Source organism: Sporothrix brasiliensis (assembly GCF_000820605.1).
Source record: "Sporothrix brasiliensis 5110 chromosome Unknown Cont20, whole genome shotgun sequence".
Lineage (NCBI taxonomy): Eukaryota > Fungi > Ascomycota > Sordariomycetes > Ophiostomatales > Ophiostomataceae > Sporothrix > Sporothrix brasiliensis.
Genome location: NW_024467139.1, coordinates 3946221 through 3967447, shown reverse-complemented (window position 1 = coordinate 3967447; position 21227 = coordinate 3946221). Strand labels below are relative to the sequence as shown.

General features: G+C 53.3%; 7 protein-coding genes across 7 annotated transcripts; 5 read left to right on the top strand and 2 right to left on the bottom strand.

Annotated features, from left to right (window-relative positions):
• Positions 1-3099: 3099 nt before the first annotated feature.
• SPBR_07016 (uncharacterized protein) lies at positions 3100-4824 on the top strand (the record flags this gene model as incomplete). Its single annotated transcript, XM_040765271.1, has 2 exons — positions 3100-3533; positions 3807-4824. 2 exons carry the CDS (start codon positions 3100-3102, stop codon positions 4822-4824), a joined length of 1452 nt encoding a protein of 483 aa, XP_040617056.1.
• Positions 4825-6393: 1569 nt separating this feature from the next.
• On the bottom strand, positions 6394-8512 carry SPBR_06808 (uncharacterized protein; the record flags this gene model as incomplete). The annotated part of the gene is made up of 3 exons (XM_040765064.1): positions 6394-7265; positions 7331-7647; positions 7722-8512. The coding sequence occupies 3 exons, from the start codon at positions 8510-8512 to the stop codon at positions 6394-6396; spliced, it is 1980 nt and encodes a 659-aa protein (XP_040617055.1).
• A 1589-nt stretch (positions 8513-10101) lies between these two features.
• On the top strand, positions 10102-11878 carry SPBR_06990 (RNA processing protein; the record flags this gene model as incomplete). Its single annotated transcript, XM_040765245.1, has 3 exons — positions 10102-10185; positions 10253-11086; positions 11168-11878. The coding sequence occupies 3 exons, from the start codon at positions 10102-10104 to the stop codon at positions 11876-11878; spliced, it is 1629 nt and encodes a 542-aa protein (XP_040617054.1).
• Positions 11879-12469: 591 nt separating this feature from the next.
• SPBR_06615 (phenol 2-monooxygenase) lies at positions 12470-15136 on the top strand (the record flags this gene model as incomplete). Its single annotated transcript, XM_040764871.1, has 7 exons — positions 12470-12624; positions 12709-12788; positions 12850-13449; positions 13499-13715; positions 13835-13908; positions 13965-14245; positions 14333-15136. 7 exons carry the CDS (start codon positions 12470-12472, stop codon positions 15134-15136), a joined length of 2211 nt encoding a protein of 736 aa, XP_040617053.1.
• A 1499-nt stretch (positions 15137-16635) lies between these two features.
• Positions 16636-18333, top strand: SPBR_07028 (proline iminopeptidase; the record flags this gene model as incomplete). Its single annotated transcript, XM_040765283.1, has 1 exon — positions 16636-18333. One exon carries the CDS (start codon positions 16636-16638, stop codon positions 18331-18333), a length of 1698 nt encoding a protein of 565 aa, XP_040617052.1.
• A 466-nt stretch (positions 18334-18799) lies between these two features.
• Positions 18800-19408, top strand: SPBR_07878 (uncharacterized protein; the record flags this gene model as incomplete). Its single annotated transcript, XM_040766132.1, has 1 exon — positions 18800-19408. One exon carries the CDS (start codon positions 18800-18802, stop codon positions 19406-19408), a length of 609 nt encoding a protein of 202 aa, XP_040617051.1.
• A 642-nt stretch (positions 19409-20050) lies between these two features.
• On the bottom strand, positions 20051-20522 carry SPBR_07954 (uncharacterized protein; the record flags this gene model as incomplete). The annotated part of the gene is made up of 3 exons (XM_040766207.1): positions 20051-20293; positions 20379-20452; positions 20495-20522. The coding sequence occupies 3 exons, from the start codon at positions 20520-20522 to the stop codon at positions 20051-20053; spliced, it is 345 nt and encodes a 114-aa protein (XP_040617050.1).
• Between the last annotated feature and the right edge of the window lie 705 nt (positions 20523-21227).

The following is a 21227-nucleotide window of genomic DNA, read 5'->3' as shown; positions in this document are numbered from 1 at the left end:
TGTGGCATACAATGTTTGATGCGTGGCACATCCTCTTGTCGCATACGTCGTAATACTCGTAGAACGCTCGTGCCATCTGCCTGGTGTCTTGCATACTGTACAACGCGTCCTGTGTATGTGTTTCGTCTCTTTGTTTCTGAGTAGCATCGTCTTCCGCCATTGATTCGCACAGAGAAGTTTTGTTCGTATGTCGTATTACCTTACATTGCGCTCTGGAAAGAAGAAGAAGAACAACAGAGACAACCGTTTTGCGTTTCCTCCACATCCCGCACGTTTGACGGTAATTGATTTGCACACACGCACGGTACATCAACCCCGGTTTCACTTTCTCACGACGCCCATCCAGCCAACTTGATTGCCCCTGTCGAGTCCCTTGCCTTTCTGCCGGTTTCTCGTCCAGTACGACATCGTACTCAAAATATCGAGCCGTTGTGTGGCTTGCTTGGTTGGTCCATTAATTGTTTCCAGTCAGCATCACCCGAGCCCCCGGTTGGACCAATCTTACATTTTGCACTGTTTCCCATAAGCTGACGGCGCCGTTTCGTTGTCCCCCTGTCGCCCGTTTCTCGCATTCTATTCCCTCAATCGGGTTCTTGAGGCGGAGCCACAAGGCACCAGCCAAGACAAAGTATTTAAGCAGCACAGCCCGATTTCAGACGGCTTTTTGTGCACCAGCAATGGACAATGGGCATCGGCATCGGGCAACGGGGCAACCGTTAAGATGTGCCCATCACCGCCCAGACGTTTGAGTATGCCACGGAGTGTCGCTCTTCCTCCGACGACCGAACCATCATTGGTCTTATTTCTGGATGTCAGACCAACCAGGAGAGCCCACGCCACACTTGGAGAATACGTGACAAACGGTGGTGTGTGGCCGTGAACAGATGCGACGGAAGCGCGACAGATGAAACGCCCGGTTCCTTTCATCTTGAGCCCTTCTCGTCTCCGTCACACTGCAGCGCCGCCAAAGCGCCTGCAGCAGCCGCAGCAAGCCTGTAACGGCAAAAGAACGTGAACCAGAAAAGAGAGTCTCTTGGCGGATCCAGTGGCATGGAGGGATTGAGTGAGTTGAGCGAAATGAGTGAAAAAGACAAACTCCGGGCAGAGACAATGCCTGGCAGAGACGCAAAGACCCCAGCGCCCGCACAGTTCGGCGGAGGAAAAGCACATATTAAGACGACACAGGAAGGCGCAACATCGTGACCAAACACGCCTTGGAATCAGTGCTTTCCGTTTTGTTGCCTTGTCCAGCATTCTGTTTTCTATTGTGGAAATGGCGCCCACCCACCCCTCCCCCCTGGTTGGTCCCTGCCTGACACGCGGGCCATGTCGACTTTCCCTGATCTCACTACTAGCGTCCATTTCGGTGCAGGCGTTGTTCTGGCTCTTTCCCTCTGAAATCAGAGCTGCTCTCACGTCAGTACAGGCCGTTTGGAGTAAAGCCAGATTCTAAATCGACAGGAGCGGTCCTCCACTAAAAGGAAATTTCAGGCCCGCCTGACCTTGTTTCCCAGTTGCTCTCTAGCTTGGCTGCCGTCATACGCCCGCTCTTTGCGTCTCACGCTCGCGCTGGCGCTAGCCGTACAAAAAGCACTCCTTAATACTTTGCGCGCTCTTCGGGAATGTCGAATTCCCCGAAATCCCTGATGCTGCGCTCGTGGACTATTTTCTTTGTTTTTTTTTTTTTTTTTTTTTTTTTTTTTTTTTTGCGCCTTCTCGACAGTAATTAACTACTATGCAATTACGACGTTTGCTACCAGCATTGGCATCGTTTTGCGCCTGATATTTAGCGGTCTGCAGTGGCCTACCTCCATGATTGTGAGGTCGTGTGTCGCTCGCGTGGGCTCTCGTGTGCTCGCGTGGCCGTACCTTCCTCCACGGATGCAGAATAAAGAAGGCAGGAAGTCGTTCCCTCCTCCCTAAATCGAGACGCCGCTGTCTCTCCGGCCAACAGTCGTAATATACTCTATCCTTTCCTCACGTTGTGCTTCCGTCCACGGTCGCTGCCACTGTTTTTGTTCTTTCGTTCCGCTGTCGCCGTTTCCTGAATTTCACTAACCGTGCGATTGACGTAAGCGCCAATGCGTCCCGAGCACCCAGTCAAATCCCAGACCTTCCATCCCGCACCTACTAGCGTCCCTGCATTCTGAGTACTAGCGTCGTTTTTGTCGGTCTCGCTCCTTGGCGGCTCCGTTTTCTCACTCCGTTTCGCTCACCCCGTTGTCCATGCTCTCTCTACCCAAAGGATTTCGTCCGAGGCCTCGGTGCGCTAGATGACCACTACAGCCTCTTCCAAGCCTCCAAAGAGCCCGCTGCCACCGTCCCGCTCGCGCCGTTGAGTGTTTTACTTGGAGGTGATAGGGGCTAGCAAACCTCTGCAATTAAGTTTTTTTTTTTTTGTCTTCCCAGTCGCTCCTCCCTCCAGTTTGTCCGTCGCTTTCGCTCTTTCCTCGCTGCGCCGTCCCACCGTTTTCTTTCGTCTCGGATGCCGCCCACTCCCTTGACCCCAAAATCCTCATATTCCCTTGTCCTCGCTCTTCGCCCAGAAATACACCCATTCCTGGTCCCCTTTTCCTTCTTTTCCCTTTCTTATCCCCCCTCTGCCTCCCATCCTTCAGTTTGTTTCCTTTCTTTTTGCTTCTTGTCGCTTTTCATCCTCTCCCTACTCCGACGACGACTCCGAATAATATTCTGTCGACTAAGGACCATGGGCGTGCGCTGTTGTTGACTATCGACTTTCTTTTGATCGCGAGACCTCCCTCCCTCGCCATCATCTCCGACTCTCTTGCCGCCGCCTCCTCACGACAACCCATTTCGAGTTGCTCGCTTTCTTGCCTCCCCAACCGATGCTTGTCTCGATTCTCTGGGGCAATATATTTGTGACCGTGTTAAGGCGAACCCGTTAGGTCCGCCGAACTTTGTATTGTCACGGTACGAGCCATCATCGAGCCCCGGAATATTTAACAGTCTTCATTGCCGATATACTTCGACTCGACGAGCCAAACAGCGCTACATTCCTATCTACACCGCGCCAACTCTCTCACAGCCACCGCAACCATGCAAGATTTCGGTACCGGTTTCTCTCAATCAGCGCCAAAAATGTCCTTTTTCTGGCCTGCCGCCGCGGCGCTGGCCCAATGGAACCCGATCCCCCGCAAATACCGGCCTGGTCGCAGCCGGAGAAAGCAGAAACCTCGCTTGTCTGTCTCGGCGCCGCCTTCGCGCTTTGCTTCAACAACACAGGCTGGTAGCGGCAAGGCGTCTGTCGGCAATGTTGCGTCGCTCCAGCGCTCTTTCAACCCGGCTGACGGCCTGCGTACTCTCCGCCGCCATCGGTGGAACATCTACGATATACAGCATCTGATTACGGTTGCTTTCGTCCTTTTCTCCTTCATTATTGCACCTATTCCTCTCATGGTCGACATCGGTATCGTCGCCGGCTACAGTCTGCTTGTCCTGATGCCAGCGACGCGCCAGTTCTTCCTGCCCAGCTTGCCGATATGGACGTATCTGTTTTATTTCTTCTCCAGCCGGTAAGTTTTCCATTTCTATGCAGTGCGGTTTGTGGCTTGTGCCATGAGAAACGTTTTTCCTGTTTTCGTTACGCAATCTGCCGAGCAACCCGTGCAACGCCTGCAGCCTCACCTGCATTTGTGCGCGCGGGTGAAGAGTAGTGGGAAAAGTGGGAGGCTAGGCTGCGGACAACTTGATTAATTTTGGTGGCGTTTTGGTCCACTTGGCACAAGCAACGATATTACTGTATTTGTGTGAACCTTGTTGCTGACTTTTTGTTTCTTCCGTTACAGATTCATCCCTGTAGAGTACCGTCCTCACATCTGGGTCAAGGTTCTGCCGGCGCTTGAGAACGTTCTGTACGGCGCCAATTTGTCTAACATCCTGTCGGCGCACACACACCCCGTGCTCGACCTCCTGGCATGGTTCCCTTACGGCCTGGGCCACTTCGGCGCACCTGCGGTGTGCAGTGTGCTCATGTTCTTCTTCGCCGCCCCTGGCACGACGCCTATCTTTGCTCGCAACTTTGGCTACTTGGCGCTTGTTGGCGTCACTACCCAGCTCGTCTTCCCCTGCACGCCCCCTTGGTACGAGCGCCTGCACGGCCTCGAACCCGCCCACTACGGCATGCCCGGTTCTCCTGCCGGTCTGGCCCGCGTGGACCAGCTGTTGGGCGTTGACATGTATACGACGAGTTTCACCACTGCTCCTCTTCCCTTCGGTGCTTTCCCGAGCCTGCACGCTGCTGACGCCACGCTCGAGGCCCTGTTTATGAGCTACTGCTTCCCCCGCTTCCGCATTGTTTTCATTGCGTATGTTGGCTGGATTTGGTGGGCCACCATGTACCTGAATCACCACTACGCTGTTGACCTCGTTGCCGGCAGCTTACTGGCCGCCCTCTTTTACTACATCTCGCGCGCGAGCTTCATGCCCCGCCGCCAGCCGGACAAGCGCACCCGTTGGCAGTATGAGTACGTCGAGATCGGTGAGAAGAACCGCTCTATCGTTGACGAGTATGCGTACAATTACTACGACGGCTTCGGTCTCGACTTGCTGCCGCGTCATCGTGTCGCCGGTGCCTTCGGCGACAGCGACGAGTGGACCATTGGCAGCACCTCAAGCTTCGCTTCGTCCTCTGGCGGCAGTGTCAGTGGCAGCGTGAGCGGCGGTGGCAGTCGTGATAACAGCAGCCCAGGAACCATGAGCCCGACGACACCCGAAGTCGAGTTTCACCCTGTGAGTGTGTGGGACACCACCAACGCGTCAATTACCCGCTACGCCGAGCTGAGCGAGGTCGTACCAGTTCGGTGACCCTATCACCACAATCTTAATGTATAATCGAAATCCTCACATCACCACACCACTACCGCCGTTAATATAACTCTACCACCATCCCCGACTCCGATTACATTTGTCGAGCATTTCGTTTTCTTCTTCAACTTCTTTCTTCGGCGATCTTTCTCTTTCCTCTTCCACAGCATCATGTTGCAAACACGATCACTCGAGTTGACAGTTTTTTTGCCCGGATGTTTTATTATGACGACACTCGCTTTTTTACACCATATCGGCGTTCAAACCCCCTCTGCTTTTTATTCATGGCGTTCAGACGGTGTTTTTATTCTGGCAATGGGCGGAAACAATTGGAGGGGAGTTGGGTTTGGCTTTAGACGAGAGTCATACACCCAAACAACATACCACGCAGCACACACGTGTCTGCATTGCATTCGTTTAACGGGGTTTCAGCGGCCGGCATTCGTTACATATTTTGTTCTTGTCTTCGCTTTTTGAGGGCAATTGCTTTAGCTTTCTTTGCAACATGACATCAAGGAGAAAGTACTTCTGCCTTCTCCATCGGTATCGAGTTGTCGCTGGGGTACGTTCACTGGTGACGACACTTGTCTAGCGCCAGTGGATCTCAGCATGTTTCTTTTGTGATTTGACCTTTTTTTCTTCTTCTTCTTTTTTTTTTTTTGCGTTGCATGCCATCAGCTAGTCATCGCTTTTGATATTTTATGACCAAATGGGCGCAAAAGAGACCGGGGGGAAGAGGAAGCGGACTGGAGTTCCGAGGCAACAAACACCGGAGTCAACTAATTTTTTTCAGTTGTGGATGTTTGGCTTGCCACTTTTGATATTGTTCTGGAGGGAGGTGTCACTAATATTGGGTTCTGTGTCGGATGAACATGAACATCGGGGTGACGACACTATAGAGACGAAGAACAAACAAGAGTCTTGGAATTCGAGACGTTGACGGCGGTTTATTTGTCGGTTGCTTTCGGTTTTTCCCACCAACAGCTATGTCTAGAAGGAATATGGAGGCTTCAAACAGGAGAAAGGGCTGGACCTTGCAAGAAGAACGTTGTCATTCACAGCGGTGTCAGTCGTAATGGGTGCGAGGATGATATTTTTTTCTACGGCAGACATAGATGGCAGAAGCAGCAAGCACAAACAATGAATTCCATTGACAGTCTACAAAACAGTTTCTCCGCGGCAGTGAATATTGCGAGGAAAACAAACAGGTGAAGAAAATCGTAGCCAAGCTTATTTAAATTAATTAAATTTGTCTTTTTCTCATACACCACTTTTTATAAGACAAATGATGAAAAACAAACAAAAAAAAAGGAACAAAGAAAACGATTGCGGAGGGAAAACTTGGTGGTCTCAACAGTCCTTGCAAAAGCTGTTGAAATGACAAACGAATAAAAAAAGGATGTAAATGTCGCGACTTCCGGTCCCTATCCTTATCAAACAAGTGCAAGAAAAGAAAATTAAGTGACAGAAAAAGGAAGGACAAAAAAAGCCACAAAAAATTGCTAATGAGATGAGGAACCATATACCTTAAAATCAAGTACGCCGTCGCCGCTACACCTGGTCACTCCACTAGTTTATCCGAGGAAGCGGCACCGGCGTCACCTTCTTGGGCCGCGGAGCAGAGGTGGTCAGGCCGGTAGCTGGAGTGGATACGCTGTCATCCCCATCGTTGCTGACCTTGCGCTCCTTTTTGTCCTTTTTGTCCTTTTCCTTCTTTTCCTTTTTCCCCTTCTTTTCCTTCTTTTCGCTCTTCTCGCTCTTGTCCTTCTTGTCCTTCTTCTTCTTCTTCTCCGGACTGCTCTCAGCAGGAGCGGCATCCTCGTCTTCGTCAATGTCCATGGCATCGGCGTCAACGCCAGCCACGGCACGTTTCTTGTCCTTGTTTTTCTTGCTCACAATCTTGGACGGAGTGTCGATATGCGAGTAGGATCGCTGCGACGACGACGGCAGAACAGGCGGTGCCACCGGGGTCACCTTGTGCACAGGGACCGCCGCGAGGCCAGGGATTGGCGGCAGCGGCACAGCACTCGCTGACTTCTTGTCCTTCTTGGACATCGTTTCGGTCTCCTTCTCTGCAGACTTGCCCTTCCGCGCCTTCTTCGGGCTGGGCTCGGCTGCTCCCTCGGCGTCCTTGCCCCTGTTCTTGCTGATCTTGACCGCAGCGCCGCCATCGCTATCGTCGCCGCTGTCGACTGCAGCAGCTGCAGGGGCGGCCACGGCCGTGATGCCCTCGTGCTTTCGCTTCTTAGACGAGTTCACAGTGTCATTGACACCAATCGGCAAGTACCGCGCGCGCAGGCCCTCGGGCTGCTTCCGAGGTTGCTTCTTGGACGCAACGGGCGCCTGCAGTTCCATAGCCGCGTTGGCAGCCGCCTCCTCATCTCCCTGCGGAAACCGGGTTACACGCTTCAGATGCATAGTCTTGTCGATGGTCCGGTCCACTACGGATGTTAGCCTGGATGTCTTTTGTGGATAGAGCAGGACGAGGTTCCAGGTTGGTACGCACGGATAGAGTACTTATCGCCAGCCTTGTTGGGGATCAACAGCTTGATCGTCTTTGACGTAAGAGCATCGTCGAAGCTCATACCGTAGTCCTCGCCGTTGTGGTTCAAAATTGCCTTGCCCTGCTGGGCCTTTTCAACAGGAATTGCCATCTTCTCGACAACAGTAATAGGCACCGAGGACGGGGCCGTGAAGTACCAGAGCTGCTTGCCCTCGAGCTTCGCCTGGCGGAACACACGAGCGACATCGGAAGCGTCGTTTGACTCGTCGGCGCGCCGCAGTTCGAAGCCTTGGGTTACAAATTGGCGAGGGTTGCTTCCCCTGTAGTTGAACACAATGTCAGTCTCCTCTGCTTGGCTTTCATTCAACTTGGTGGCAAATACACTTGGACATACACTTGGTTGTCGCTGTTCTTGCGGGTATCAATGGCAAAAGACTGGTCAGCCATCTCCTCGTCCATCTCCTCGTCCGAAACGACACCATCGGCCACACGGGCCTCTTTCTCCGACTCGTCCTCGTCTTCTCCACCCTTGGACTCGGAGTTCTCAGCGCTGGCTGACCGCGAACTCGACGAGCTGGTCGCAGCCGAAGAGGATGTTGATGTAGATGGTGCAGTTGTTACAGGCTTGCTAGTTGTCTTTGTGTTTGCTGTCTTGCCGGCCTTCTTCTTTGGCGCCTCGCCCTCGTCCTCCTCGTCGCTTTCCGAGTCAGATTCGCTCTCGTCACTACTGCTTTCGCTGTCGTCATCGCTGTCGTCGTCGCTGCTTTCTTCGCTGTCTTCATCGCTGCCACTACTCTCGTCTTTCACAGCAGTTTTCTTCACGGCTGTGCCGTTCGTCTTCGCGGCCGGCTTTGGTGCGAGCGTAGGTGTGCCGACGGAGGTGCCATTGGGCTTGGCCGGAGACTTGGTCGGAGACTTGGTCGGCACGGGAGAGGCCACTGCTGCGTTCGTATGTGAGATCTTGCGCAAAAAGGACGATTTGTTGTCATCGTCCGAGTCGCTGCCAGACGAGCCGCTGTCGCTGTCGCTTGACTCATCATCGCTGTCATCGAAAGCTGCGCTCTTGCTTCCGTTCTTCAAGTCGCTCAAGGACATCTTTGGTGCCGTGGTCTCTGTAGGCTGGCTACTGAGTATGCCCTTGAGATGGTCGGCCAGTTTGCCCAGAGGCGCCCTGGGACCAACCATTGTGTCGGTTTGCTGTTTGCTGAATTGCTTTTGAGATCGCTAGGTTGGGAAGGAGTGGGAAGGCGGTGGGTTTTTTTCGGTGAGTCGAATCTGAGGGCAAAAGTTGTTGATTAGTGGCTGTTGTTGATTGAGACATGCGATCGTGGATTGTCATCGACTTGAGAAGACAGACCGAAAAAAGTTTCTTACTTAGCGAAAGCTGGTTCCCTTTAACATAGCAGTCAAAAAAAGACTTCACTTAAACAAATCGCGCGTTCCCATTGGCTGGCACCGTCCTGCCTTGTTTGGAAAGAACGGCAGAATCATTTCACCGCCAAAATGTTTTTGGTGGAAGGTGCGAAGCAGCACGGTGCGATGTATACCGTTGTCGCAAACAGAAGAGAAAGGCTGGGATCGCATCAGAATATATGAAGGATAACGAGACCCGATTTCTGTCTACAATATTGCGTCCCAGTAATGCGAAGTTTTTACAAAGGTATGTGAATTACTGCCATGAGAAGTGTTCCTTTGAGCTTTTATTCACCGAGGTGGTTAAGACCAGCCCCACAATTTGGTCGTGCCTGCCCTGCCAAACACAGTGCATCTTGGTTCCTTCGCTCAGTCCATTTCAGATTGACCTCAGCTTGTTTTCACTTGCTCCTCACAACACCCTCCCCCCGACTCACTTTTAACGAGCCACGAGGCCGGCTTGCTCTACTCGGCACAATATGGAGCCGAGAAAAAAGAGAAAAGTCGAGCCCGTCCCGCCACCAGCACCACGTGAGTATCCTGTGAGGATCGGGAAGGACGTCGGATGAAAACAAACAGCAATGGGAATGAAACGTTCGTTTCTATGACGTCGAATTATTTCTAACGTGGTTATTTCCAGTCAAGAGCGCAAGGCAGCGGATGCTCGAGCAGAAAGAGGCGGCTGCACGTGAGGCGCAAGCAGCACTTGAGAAATCGGCTGTCGAAGCGGTTGCTAAGCCGTCCCCGTTGAATGAGGTCCAAGATGCTCAGCCATCCGAAGCTGAAGCAGCGAGCTTTCCCTTAGGACTAGTTGACAAAGAAACGAAATTCGTCGGGGCCGCTTCTACAGGTGTGGAAGCTATAGCAGCATCTGAACAGAAACCCATCGGCCCACATGTGGAACAGATTACGAGGTGAGAACTCTCTCTTTTGTTGGTTGATACATCATCCCCTATACTGACCATATAAATAGCAATACCACAGTACTTCTGGCGTCGAGACGGTCTGCGGTACCCGTTTTACGGTCCTCTTTCCAACCGAGTAAGCAGAACTTCCAACGGAAGGCAAATGGGACCGTGCTCCTAAAGCTGGTTGACGAGGAGGTACATGGTCTTCCCCAATATTATGTCATATGACGAGATACATGTCTAACATCACAGCGGCTTGTTATTCTCGGAAGCTATGGCCTTTCGATCCGGAGTGGTTCTGTCACCTTGGCTGGCGCAACATTGCGTGCATCCGAGAAGACGCATTGGGTTCATGCACCGCGATGCCACGCCTTACCAGTTCTTCGGTGCACGGATGACGCAACTATCATGCTTCAATCGCACCCCGCTTCTGCGTCGCTCCGCCAGCTGGGAATGCTGTCGCCCCTGTTTTCGAGACTCTGGAACGAGCCGCCGGTCGGCTCATCTAAGAAGGAGGCCGACGCAACGTTCCAAATTGTAAGCTCCCCAAACACGCAATTCTTTCGAGTATAGCTGCCTGCAAGTATTCTAACGCTTTCTATAGCTTTACACATCCGATGATGATGGATTGCAATCGCGCGACATCACGGCACCTCCTGAGTGGTACAAGCTGATCGCTGGGTTAACGACGTCCCAAAAACGCAGTCCTAAGACCGGGCAGCAGGTTTTGTTTGTCTGTGGACCAAAGTCATCCGGCAAATCCACATTTTCACGGTTACTCGCCAATAGATTCGTCACCAAAGATGTCGCGAATGTAGGCAAGCAGCCTAAGAAGTGGACGACACCCAGTGTTGCTGTGCTGGACATTGACCCCGGCCAGCCCGAGTTTGGTACGCCGGGCTCGTTGTCCCTGGTGCACGTCCAAGAGCCAAATTTCACGCCTACATTCTGCCATCCATATGTCGCCGGCAGGGATAGCCATAGCGACAGACTACTTCGTGCTCACGAGCTGGCGTCTGTGTCGCCTGCAACAGACCCGGAGCACTACATTGAGTGTGTGCTGGATCTCTATTCTTTCTACCACAGAGACTTGCGGAATCGCTGCCCACTTGTCGTGAACACGCCGGGATGGATCCAGGGCACGGGGTTGGAAATACTTACGGAATTGATCGAGAGGATGCGGCCATCAGATGTCATCTACATGTCGCAAGAGGGCCCCGAAGACACGGTCGCGGGCTTAAGATCTGCATATCAGGGCGTACCTCTCCTGGAGTTGCCGTCGCAGCCGGGCGACCTCAAAGTTCGAACTGCTGCACATCTCAGGACGATGCAGACCATGTCATACATCCACCTCGACTCCTCCTCTCAACCTACCTCGGCAACGCTGCGATCGCAAAAGGCCCAGAGCAACTCATACGCTTCGTGGCTGGCCAGACCTGTAAGCGCGATACGTCCGTGGATAGTGCCTTATACTGGACCGGAGAGTGGTATCCTTGGAGTCGTCTGTTACGACTCACAGCCGCCGGCCGATCTCATTGCAGATGCAATCAATGGTACGGTTGTCTCCATTGTGGCTATCGAGAATATGGCCGCGTTCCGGACAGTCACGGAGGCCAGTGACCAAGGCTTGGAGATGGAGGTCGACACGGACGAAAGAGGGGAGATGGACCATGATGCTCCAGGCTCCGTCACTCGTCGCCTTCCGCCACTTGTGCGCTCACCGGAAGGCATCCCTTACATTCTGAATCCGGACGACCGAAAGCTGGATCCATGCCATTCCTACAAACTGGGCATCGCTCTTGTGAGAGGGATCAATGCTCAAAATAAAGAGCTTCATTTGTTGACGCCGCTGCCTGCTAGCGAGATAATCGACGAGGTTATGCAGCAGGATGGCGTCGGAATTGTCCTTGTCTCGGGAAAGTTCGACTCGCCAACATGGGCTTACACGGAGGATCTTGTCTTGCAAAATGCCAACAAGGAATTTACGGGCATAGTCGATGGGCGTGACGACGTGGCTGAGGATGATTCAGACGGAGACGATTCGGAGGCTGTAGCTGATGGTGCGGCCATGGAGAGCGAGGCCACTTCCCGTGGAATATGGCCACCATCCGAGATACCCTGGGTCGAGGCCCTACAAGGTGGACAAAAACGAGACATCGGTTCCCGTGTATGGCGCGTGAGGCGCGACCTTGGCCGTAACGCAGGCACTTCAAACGGCGGCGCCGAATAAGTCTGGCATGAAAAGCCAAACTGTCTGAGGCATGCTTTTCAAGGCCAAGCCTTTTGTCGGCAATACTACGCCGTCAACTTTGTGCCTCTCCTGATCGGTCATGCTCTGTCATTATCTTGTCATAACGAGCTACCCCGCCCCTTCTGGTTCCGCAGCTCATCCTACGTGAATAGGTGTAGTGGATGCTCACACGAGGGCCCGTTCTCCAAATTTTCCGCACGGCGAAGGAGCACGGCACCGCAGCGACAGAGTGAAAGGTGGGGCGCCGGCATCGATTTTGGATCATGCTGTGTCTCTCCTCGAACATACTTCCGAAGGAAAGCGTTTTGTGTACACCATTTTGGCTTTTTCATTTGCAGCCGTGTAATTTAATTGTGTGGCTGCCCATTGCATGCAATTTTGTTTTCTTGAGTCATCTTGAATATTATTTTCCCTCGCTGCGTTCCACAACACATTGCCAAAGTGTTTTCTTTTTCTTTTTTTTTTTTTTTTTTTTTCGTCCTTGTTTCGCCTAGCCGCATCTCTCTGAACGAACGTCTTCTTGTGCAACGCTCGACAGCAAGCCATTTCATAGCCCCCGCGCGACGGACCATGACCGACACGAAAACAACTTCCAAGACGGATGTCTTAATTATTGGTGCCGGGCCAGCAGGCTTAATGCTGGCGTTGTGGTTGGCTCGCCTCGGAGTGGATGCCCGTATCGTGGACAAGCGCACCGGCAAGGTCTTTTCCGGGCAGGCAGATGGGTAGGGCAGCGGCTCCTGCGTGACACGTTGATAACAAGAGGCAGAAGTCCGAACAATCAGGTATACTAACCGCGCCGCTTTTAGATTCCAAGTTCGCTCACTGGAGATTCTAGACAGCTTCGGTATCGCAGAAAAGATTTGGAAGGAGTCGAACCACATGATTGGTACGCCTATGGATCGCAATTTGTGCAGTCGTATTGATCGATTATGCTAACATGTAAGCAGAGGTCTGTTTTTGGAATCCGGACGAAACAGGTCGTATTCGCCGCAACAACCGCGTGGTCAACGGGAGGGCTGGCCTGTCTCGGTTCCACGAGGTCGTACTACACCAGGGCCGAGCCGAGACATTCTTTCTGGACGCCATCCGCGACTCCTACGGGCCGGCGAACGATGACGTGCGCGTGGGCTCTGACAGCGGTGTCGAATCGGGCCTGCCGAGACGACGCCGAATTGCTGTAGAGCGCAAGGTGATGCCAACGTCCCTTGTGATTGACGAACAGCAGGCCGATGACGCAGAAGCCCATCCGGTCACCGTCACGCTGCGACACTTGAGCGAGTCCGAGGCCACACCGACGCAGATGCTCAGCAACGTGCAGGATGGGCTCTTCCGGAGCAACCTTAGCCTGCCAGACGACGAATCCTTGCTGAAAGGCGGCAGCACAGTAGACGATGAGCGGGAAGAAGTTGTAGCGTGCAAGTACGTCGTCGGCTGCGATGGGGCACACAGCTGGACGCGGAAAATGCTTGGACCGGAGTTTGAAATGGTGGGCGAAATGACGGACTACATCTGGGGCGTGTTGGACATTGTTCCGATTACCGATTTTCGTGCGTATTGTCCCCCGAGCGTGTGACGTACAAGTACTGACAGCAATAGCCGATATCCGCAACCGCACGATGATTCACAGCGCCTCCAACGGCAGTCTCATGGTCATCCCGCGCGAGAACCGGCTCGTGCGTTTGTACATCCAGCTGACGGAGGTGTCTGTTGGCGGCGGACGCGTTGATCGCTCGCAAATTCAGCCTGACATGATCATCAAGGCGGCTAAGAAAATCATGAGCCCGTACCACATCGACTACCACTACTGTGACTGGTACGTGCAAGTCTGCGGGTGGCTGGCAGGGCGGGTCACACGGCAGTGCCAGCAAACAGCATGAAAAAAAATAAAAATAAAAATAAAAATACGGGCCAAAAAGCTAACATGTGGTGCAGGTGGACAGCTTACCAGATTGGGCAGCGCGTTGGCAACCACTTTAGCAAGCTGAACCGGGTGTTCCTCGCAGGAGGTAATCTTGCCGTGTCTCCATTTCATGGTGTTTTGGTTTCTAAGCTGACGCGATAGACGCCGTTCATACGCACTCACCAAAGGCCGGCCAGGGTATGAACGTGTCAATGCAGGACACGTACAATTTAGGCTGGAAGCTGGGCCTTGTGTGCAAGGGCATTCTCCAGCCAGCGGTCTTGTCGACCTACGAATTTGAGCGGAAGGCCATTGCGAAGCAGCTCATAGCATTTGACCACCGCTTCTCGCGCCTGTTCTCGGGCCGCCCGGCCAAAGACATCCTGGACGAGACGGGCGTCTCTATGGACGAGTTTGCCGCAGCCTTCCGCCAGAGCCATATGGTAAGCGACAGCCATGAGAGACAAATTTTCACTGGAAACGTACCTACCACTGTACTTTTTTTTTTTTTTTTTTTTTTTTTTTTCTAGTTTACAACTGCCGTAGGCATCAAATATCAGTCAAGTGTGCTGGTCACTACAGCCACCGACATCCCCCCCGAGGCTGTTACGGGCGACGAGAGTAAGATAAATGCCAATGTGCTGCAAAGCACAGCCCACAGCACCAGTGCACTATCGGCGGCGTGCACTCTGGGCACGCGATTTCCCTCGCACCAAGTCCTGCGGCACGCAGATGCGCGCCCCTGGCAGCTGCATCACAAGATGCCGTCCGACGGCCGACTCCGCCTGGTGGTGTTTGGTGGAGAATTGTCAGCGTCGTCACAGCAGATGGAAAAGGTCAACAAACTCGGTGCCTGGCTGTCTGATACGCTGCTGCCCCAGCTGCCTACGATGGCGATTATGCCGGGCACGACCAATCTCCACGGCGGTGGCCGTCCAGGCCATGGACTTGCACCAGAGCAACCCCCGAGCATTGTCGACGTTCTGCTCGTGTATGCGGCTGCTCCTGCGAATCCTGGGAATCATGGGCTTTCTGGGCCTGCCGGAGATGCAATCGACTTCTTTGATTTCCACACAGCGTATCGCCCATTCGACCCCAAGCTCGGCCACGACTACGACAAGGTGTTTGTGGACCGGCCCAGCCACCACGACGGCGATGGGCACGCATACGAGAACTATGGCATCGACCGCAGGCGCGGTGCGATTGTCGGTGTGCGGCCAGACGGATACGTTGGGCTGGTGACGAGTCTAGACGCCGAGTCCGGTTGGCCAGAAGTGGCGCGGTGGCTCCTAGGAATTCTGCAACCGCGAACAGGGCGGGAACAGACCAAGTGAATGCAACGGGTACTTGGTTGACTCTGGGCTGGTTTTGCTGTTGGGTTTCTGTCTTGGACGTGCCTTGTGAGGGTTTTGCCCCTTTACTGCAGCGTGTTTCTGGTTGCTTTGTTACACAAATAATCAAGGTCCAGGTCGCTTATCAACGTCCCGTTCATGTTTGTTTGGCCCTTGGCATGGCAGCATTGACATGCATTTTTCCCGTGACACAAAATGCATGCTTGTCACCAACCTTTTGCCTTGCCAACAGACAGTCGACTAAGCTGGTTTGACCCCCAATGGCAACCTGCCAGCCAACGTCGCTGCCAACGCCTCCCTCTGTCGCGTTGAACCGTCCAACTGGCCCATTCCGGGAGGGGGGGGGGGGGGGGTCAGGAGCATGGGACATCGTTGGGCCGGCTTTGAGGCCGTGATGGTTCTCTCCCTTTATTGGCTTTTTTTGTAACCGATTTCCCCATTGAGACGGTCTTCAGCCGCGCGTCCGCCGCCGGGCAAAAGAACAAACCTTTTGCAGGGCCTTGCACGTCTGGAAACGGACCTATGCGGTGCCTCATTTGCCGGAAAGTCATCCGTCAAGATCATGTGGTTGCATCAAAAGAAGAGCTTGGACGTCTAACCAAAAATTGAAGCTGTTGCAACGGACTAAGAAAGAGTCCTGGTCAATCCAACGAGCAACAGCACGAGGGCAAAGTCACATAAATACAAGAAAAATAAAATATCCGACACAGGCGATAAATTACGTCGCACAAGGCACGAGACCTGGGTGATTCTCGATGGCCGTCGCGGCCTTCGCTTTCATCGTGAGCGCCGGTGTCACTTGCCATCCTTTGACGCCTTTGTGCATAAGTAATATTTATTTTGCCCCTTGTCTGCCTAGTATCTATTTATTAGCATCCGTCTTTGTCACGGTTGTTCGAGGCGTCTTGTGTAACCTTTCTGGACCCCCCCACGAGACCGACGTCCTTGCCTTCCTCGCTGCCCGTCTTAAAAGTAGCAAAGAACGTGCATTCTATGATCATGTAGGACATCTACAAAAGACATAAGGGGACACACATTCTCCCTCGTCTTGCCGGCAGCACTTTCGTCCTTTGTAGACAGAATAGAACACCTTTATTATGGCTACCGCTCCATCTGTTTCTGTCCACATTTATTTTCATCCTGCTCGAGTCAACTCTTTGTGGCGTCACTCTTTTCGTTTCACACATCAACGCCAGCGGGAGCAACCTGCTCACTTTGCCTCGACGAAAGGGCAGTCACTATTTCGAAAACACCTCAGTTAATCGAGGACTCACCTGTCTTCTCATCCTAAACATGCTTTCAAGAAAGTGTATAAAGCCTCGCATGTCTCGATGCAGTTCCTGGCTCTCCTCGTCCTGATGAATGTCCTCAAGAGACAGCCGGTCGATGACCCACGACCAACGATCGATACACTCGTCCGCGCCTCACTCTACACGAGATCCAGACTACACGTCAAGAAGCACCGTCGGCATCCCAGAAAAATGGCTGACCCGAACTACGAATCTCCGACCGGTGAGGCGCTTCGAGACGCCAAGCGACCCGTGGATCCTGCCACGCTGATGTCCGGCATCCTGGGGCACGACAAATCTACTGACTTTCTCTACAACCAGCTCGAGTACACGGTGCCTCTCAAGCATTGCAGGAACGGCGACCGAATTACTGTCACGGTTCGTGTGGTACTCAGCAAATGTGATTCAGACGCTGCCAAGCGATACGTGGACGAGCAGCCAGCTGAGCGTACAGTCCACCTGAACCCGGAGACGCCCATCGCCGTCTACCTTGTCGGGGGCCCGGGCTCCGACAATCCACACACGAACAACCCCACGATGACCGAGTTCTACCTCGCCAAGGGGTTCCAGGTCCTGTTTATGGACTACCGTGGCACCGGCAGCAGCACCCTTCAGCGGGCCGACCATCTCGACGACAGCCTGCCTCCGAGTGGCAATGCTTACGTCGTGGGCAAAGAGCCGTCGCTCGAAAACTTGACTTCGGACGAGCAAGCTGAGCAGTTGTCGTGGTACCGCCAGGACAATATCGTACGGGACCTCGAAGCCGTGCGCAAGAGTCTGCTCACGGAGTCCGACATCCAGTCTGCCAGCAAGTGGACTCTTGTCGGCCAGTCGTACGGTGGCTGGGTGTCGTTTACGTACCTGTCGTTCTATCCCGAGGCCCTTCACATGGTCCTGCTGACGGGCGGCATCCCCCCGGTGGGCCAGAGCCCCAAGAAGGTATATGAGCACACGTACGACTCGGTCATCAAAGCTTGCGACGTCTTTTATGACACGTATCCCGACCATGTAAAGAACGTGAGAGATGTTCTCAAGGTCATCCATGACGGCAACGGGAAAGACGAGAATGGAACCAAACGTCGGATCGCGATGCCAGGAGGCGGCGTCCTGACGCCAGAGCGGTTCCTGTGCCTGGGCCGCACACTCGGCACAACGGGTGGCAACGACAAGGTGAACGACGCTCTGAACAAGTTCATGGAGGACATTGATGCCCGTCGACCGATCAGGAACGACACGCTTCTCCAGGTCGAGTCCTGGCTGCGCTTTGAGGAGCGGCCTCTGTACGCCATTCTGCAGGAGCCCTTGTACACCGAGTCCCCGAACCCGCCGTCGGCCTGGGCTGCCCAAGCGGCGGGAGAAGAGCTTAACCGTTACTGGTGGCTTCAGGAAGTCGCTTTTGACCGCGTGTTCTCGTCAGAGAAGGACGAGGACAAGACGTTCGCCGAGGAGCACTTTGATGGCAAGAAGATCTACATGTCGGCTGAGCACGTATACCCATTCCACTACGACCAATTCAAAAGCCTGCGGCCTCTCAAGAAGGCAGCCGAGATCCTGGCCGAGAAGACAGACTGGCCGCCGCTGTATGACATCCTTCAGCTGCGCAAGAACAAGGTCCCCATCTCGTCGCTTTCGTACGAAACAGACATGTTTGTCGACTGGCGGCTTTCCAAACTTACGGTGGCAAATATGGACAAGAAATATATCGTCAACGACCACGACGCGGAACTGAAGCACACAGCTGTGAAGGACAAGCCGGAGATCGTCCTGAATCGCGTGTGGGAAAACCTCGGTGAGCTTGCAAAGAGTCTTGTCGGCGGGGAGAAGGGTGATGAGAAGCTCGAAACCGCCGTGTCTGTGATTTCGGTTCTCAAGGAGGTAGCGGCAAACTAGACTTGCGGATGGGCGGATGTTGGCAGACAGGTATTCCCGTGGGCAGTCGACGAATGGGTTGGGCTGGGCTTAACAGAGATATTGCGATGATTTTTTTTCTTCTTTCCCCCCCTTCCACGAACCACATTCTCACAAGATAGATTCCATAGATACAGAATCCACCACTTTCGATGCTCGCAGCATCGACGTGGACATGCTCTCTTCCTTCTCTAGATGAAGTTGTTGTGTGCTTACGTCATATAAACAACTGACACACAAAAGTACGGGGTCTCTCCGGATATACACCCGCCCGATCCGCCGAATCTGACATACCGATGGAATCATGTCCGCCCAACTGTATCGATCGTCCAGGCCGTGAATAAAGATGCCGACATCCTACGAGCACTGATTCACCTTGAATTTTCGCAGTTTTCCCCTCGCTCAACACAGAGACAGGATCCACGTCCGGCCAGCCCGCTTCGTCACAATGGCATTCGGCCTCCTCCTCCTTCGCAGCGCGCCAATGGTGCTGTCAGCTGCCGCCGTGCAGTTCGACTACAGCCAATACCTCTTCCTGCGTCCGTTCCTTGACCTGACAGCTGACCTCGAACAAAAGAACGGGGTTGCTCCCCCGGAAAGCCGCTCCCAGGTCAACACCGTGCTCGGCCACTTCATCCACCGCCAGTTCCCGGCCGGCTTAAGCGCCATTCTCACGCTCTATCCGCTGACTTGGGTCGTCGCTGGTGCGAACCTGGCTCTCGGCCACCCGGCAAGTCGCCTCGCGGCGCTTCTCGGACTGGATGACGACGGCGGCCTCGGCATCGCCCCGGCCGCCCGCCACCTCTACATTGCCGGGCTCGTCTGCAGTGTCGGACACATGCTGTTTGGCCCGCGGGCACTGGATCTGATGCAGACAATTGGCGCTCTGGGCGGCAAGGCGGGAAAGGACACGGGAACCCCCGAGAAGAAGCACGACAACTTGCATCTTCTTCAGACATGGCTGCAGCTGCATTTGACCCGCACATTCTTGGCCGACGTGCCTGGCTGGCTGTGCTTTACGGGGGCGTTTCTACTCAGCGTGGCGCGGTCGGGGTGAGTGGATGACTGAGCACAGCTTGCCTCTGGCACGTTGTTGAACCAGTTGAGACCCGTTTCCTATCCTGTCTTGTGTTCGCTTTTGTATATATTATGTCGTTTCTTGTCAAAATAGTACTGTGAACTATAATAACAAAACTTAACTATAGACAAATAGTATATGCATATATATCCCGTCAACCATGAGTGATATTCATGCCCACGTTGTTGCACATTTGCTGCTGGTTTCGAAACTACCGCGTTCCTCACCGAGGCCGGTTAAATGAACAGTCGCGGCCAACGCGCTTTCTCGAGGATTATGTTACCGGGTAAACCAGGATGTCCTGTGGACCAAGCAAAAGGGACAGAAGTCGACATGCGTGGAACTACAAAGTGTTGTTCCCAGGTACAGCGCGTCATTCAAGAGCACTCCAAGCTACGAAGGGACGGACTGAGCGGCAACAATTGTATATAACTACTGTCATGATTTATGCGCATTATGAGGGCGTCGTTTCCGCGCCTTCGCGCTCTCTGTTCCAACGCCGGACGACCGTGCAGCCCAGGACGGCCGTCACGATAATTGACGCCACATGAAGGCCACTTTCGTTGCCTAGATGTCAGCATGTTGTCCTTAAAGACCGTCTCGGCGAGAAGAGTGCCCCTCTTACACAACTGTCAGTGCCAGATACATTGTCATGGTCGCAAAGGCGTCTGATTTTGTGGAGTCGTTGGGCGGACGCCGCGAGTCTCTACTGCCGTGGAAGCTCCTGAGCAAGGGAATCAACGTGCCGACGCTGCAGAATGCACCAGCAAACATGTCGGACACAATGATGCTGGGCGCCAGCATGGATGACTTGGCCAAGTAAAGGAGGATGGCCCCGACATTGCCAACGATGGAGATGAGCGCCTGTTGTGGTATTAGTCACAGTCCTGCATGAACACAAACACAATATGCGCCCAGCTGATGTCTCTCCGAAAAGCCTCACCCGTACCATGAGAATGCCATAGTCGGCTTCGTGTGCTAGGATGGCCGTATAGACCGTCATCGCCAGTAGGGAAATGGCGACTGCGATGAGTCCCAAACGAGTCGTTGTGTGCAGCCACTCACCAATGCTGGTTGGATGTGACGGCGCCATGGCTGATGTCGGTTGTTCGAATCGAATCCGGACAAGATGCAGACGTCACCAGGAACTGGAAAATGCGGGAGAGAAAGAGAAACAAAAATTCAAGGCAATATACCCTACAGGTCCAAGGGTCTTGGTTGACGGGCAATGCCGCCCACTTCAGCCTGTTCGTCCGCCATCCCCTACCAGAGGCGTCTACACAGCTGTGCCGTAGTGGGCGAAGACATCTCATTTTCTCATGATTGCTGTAGATTGTAGGTTCCTGGTTTGTAGAACAGTCGAGGGAGTCAAATGAGAGCCGTTTCACAAAGATCTTCGCTGTGCACGATGTCTTTCATCACGCGGGCTTTAGCTTTATTTGACCCTCGCCTCCATGATGAAAATTGCGTCAGAAGCCCAGTAGGTAATGAAGACATACGTGAAAGACATCCTTGAATGTCCATTCAATCCATCGCTATATCCACTATATAGTATTAGCTATAACATGACGCTAAAACTGTGAGTTTAGGCAACGCTGTCACGAGACCGCACAACGTTGCCAATAGGTAGTGTCGACATCATTTGAGAGAGTATCATATAGTATTCTTAATAGAGATGATATGGGCACCTACATGATACGGAATCTATCCAGGTCATAGGTGTAATATACAATACGTAAGAGTTGGGTATCAAATTTTGTCTCGTTGGCTCTTTCCTCCGTCAACCTCCTCTCCCTCC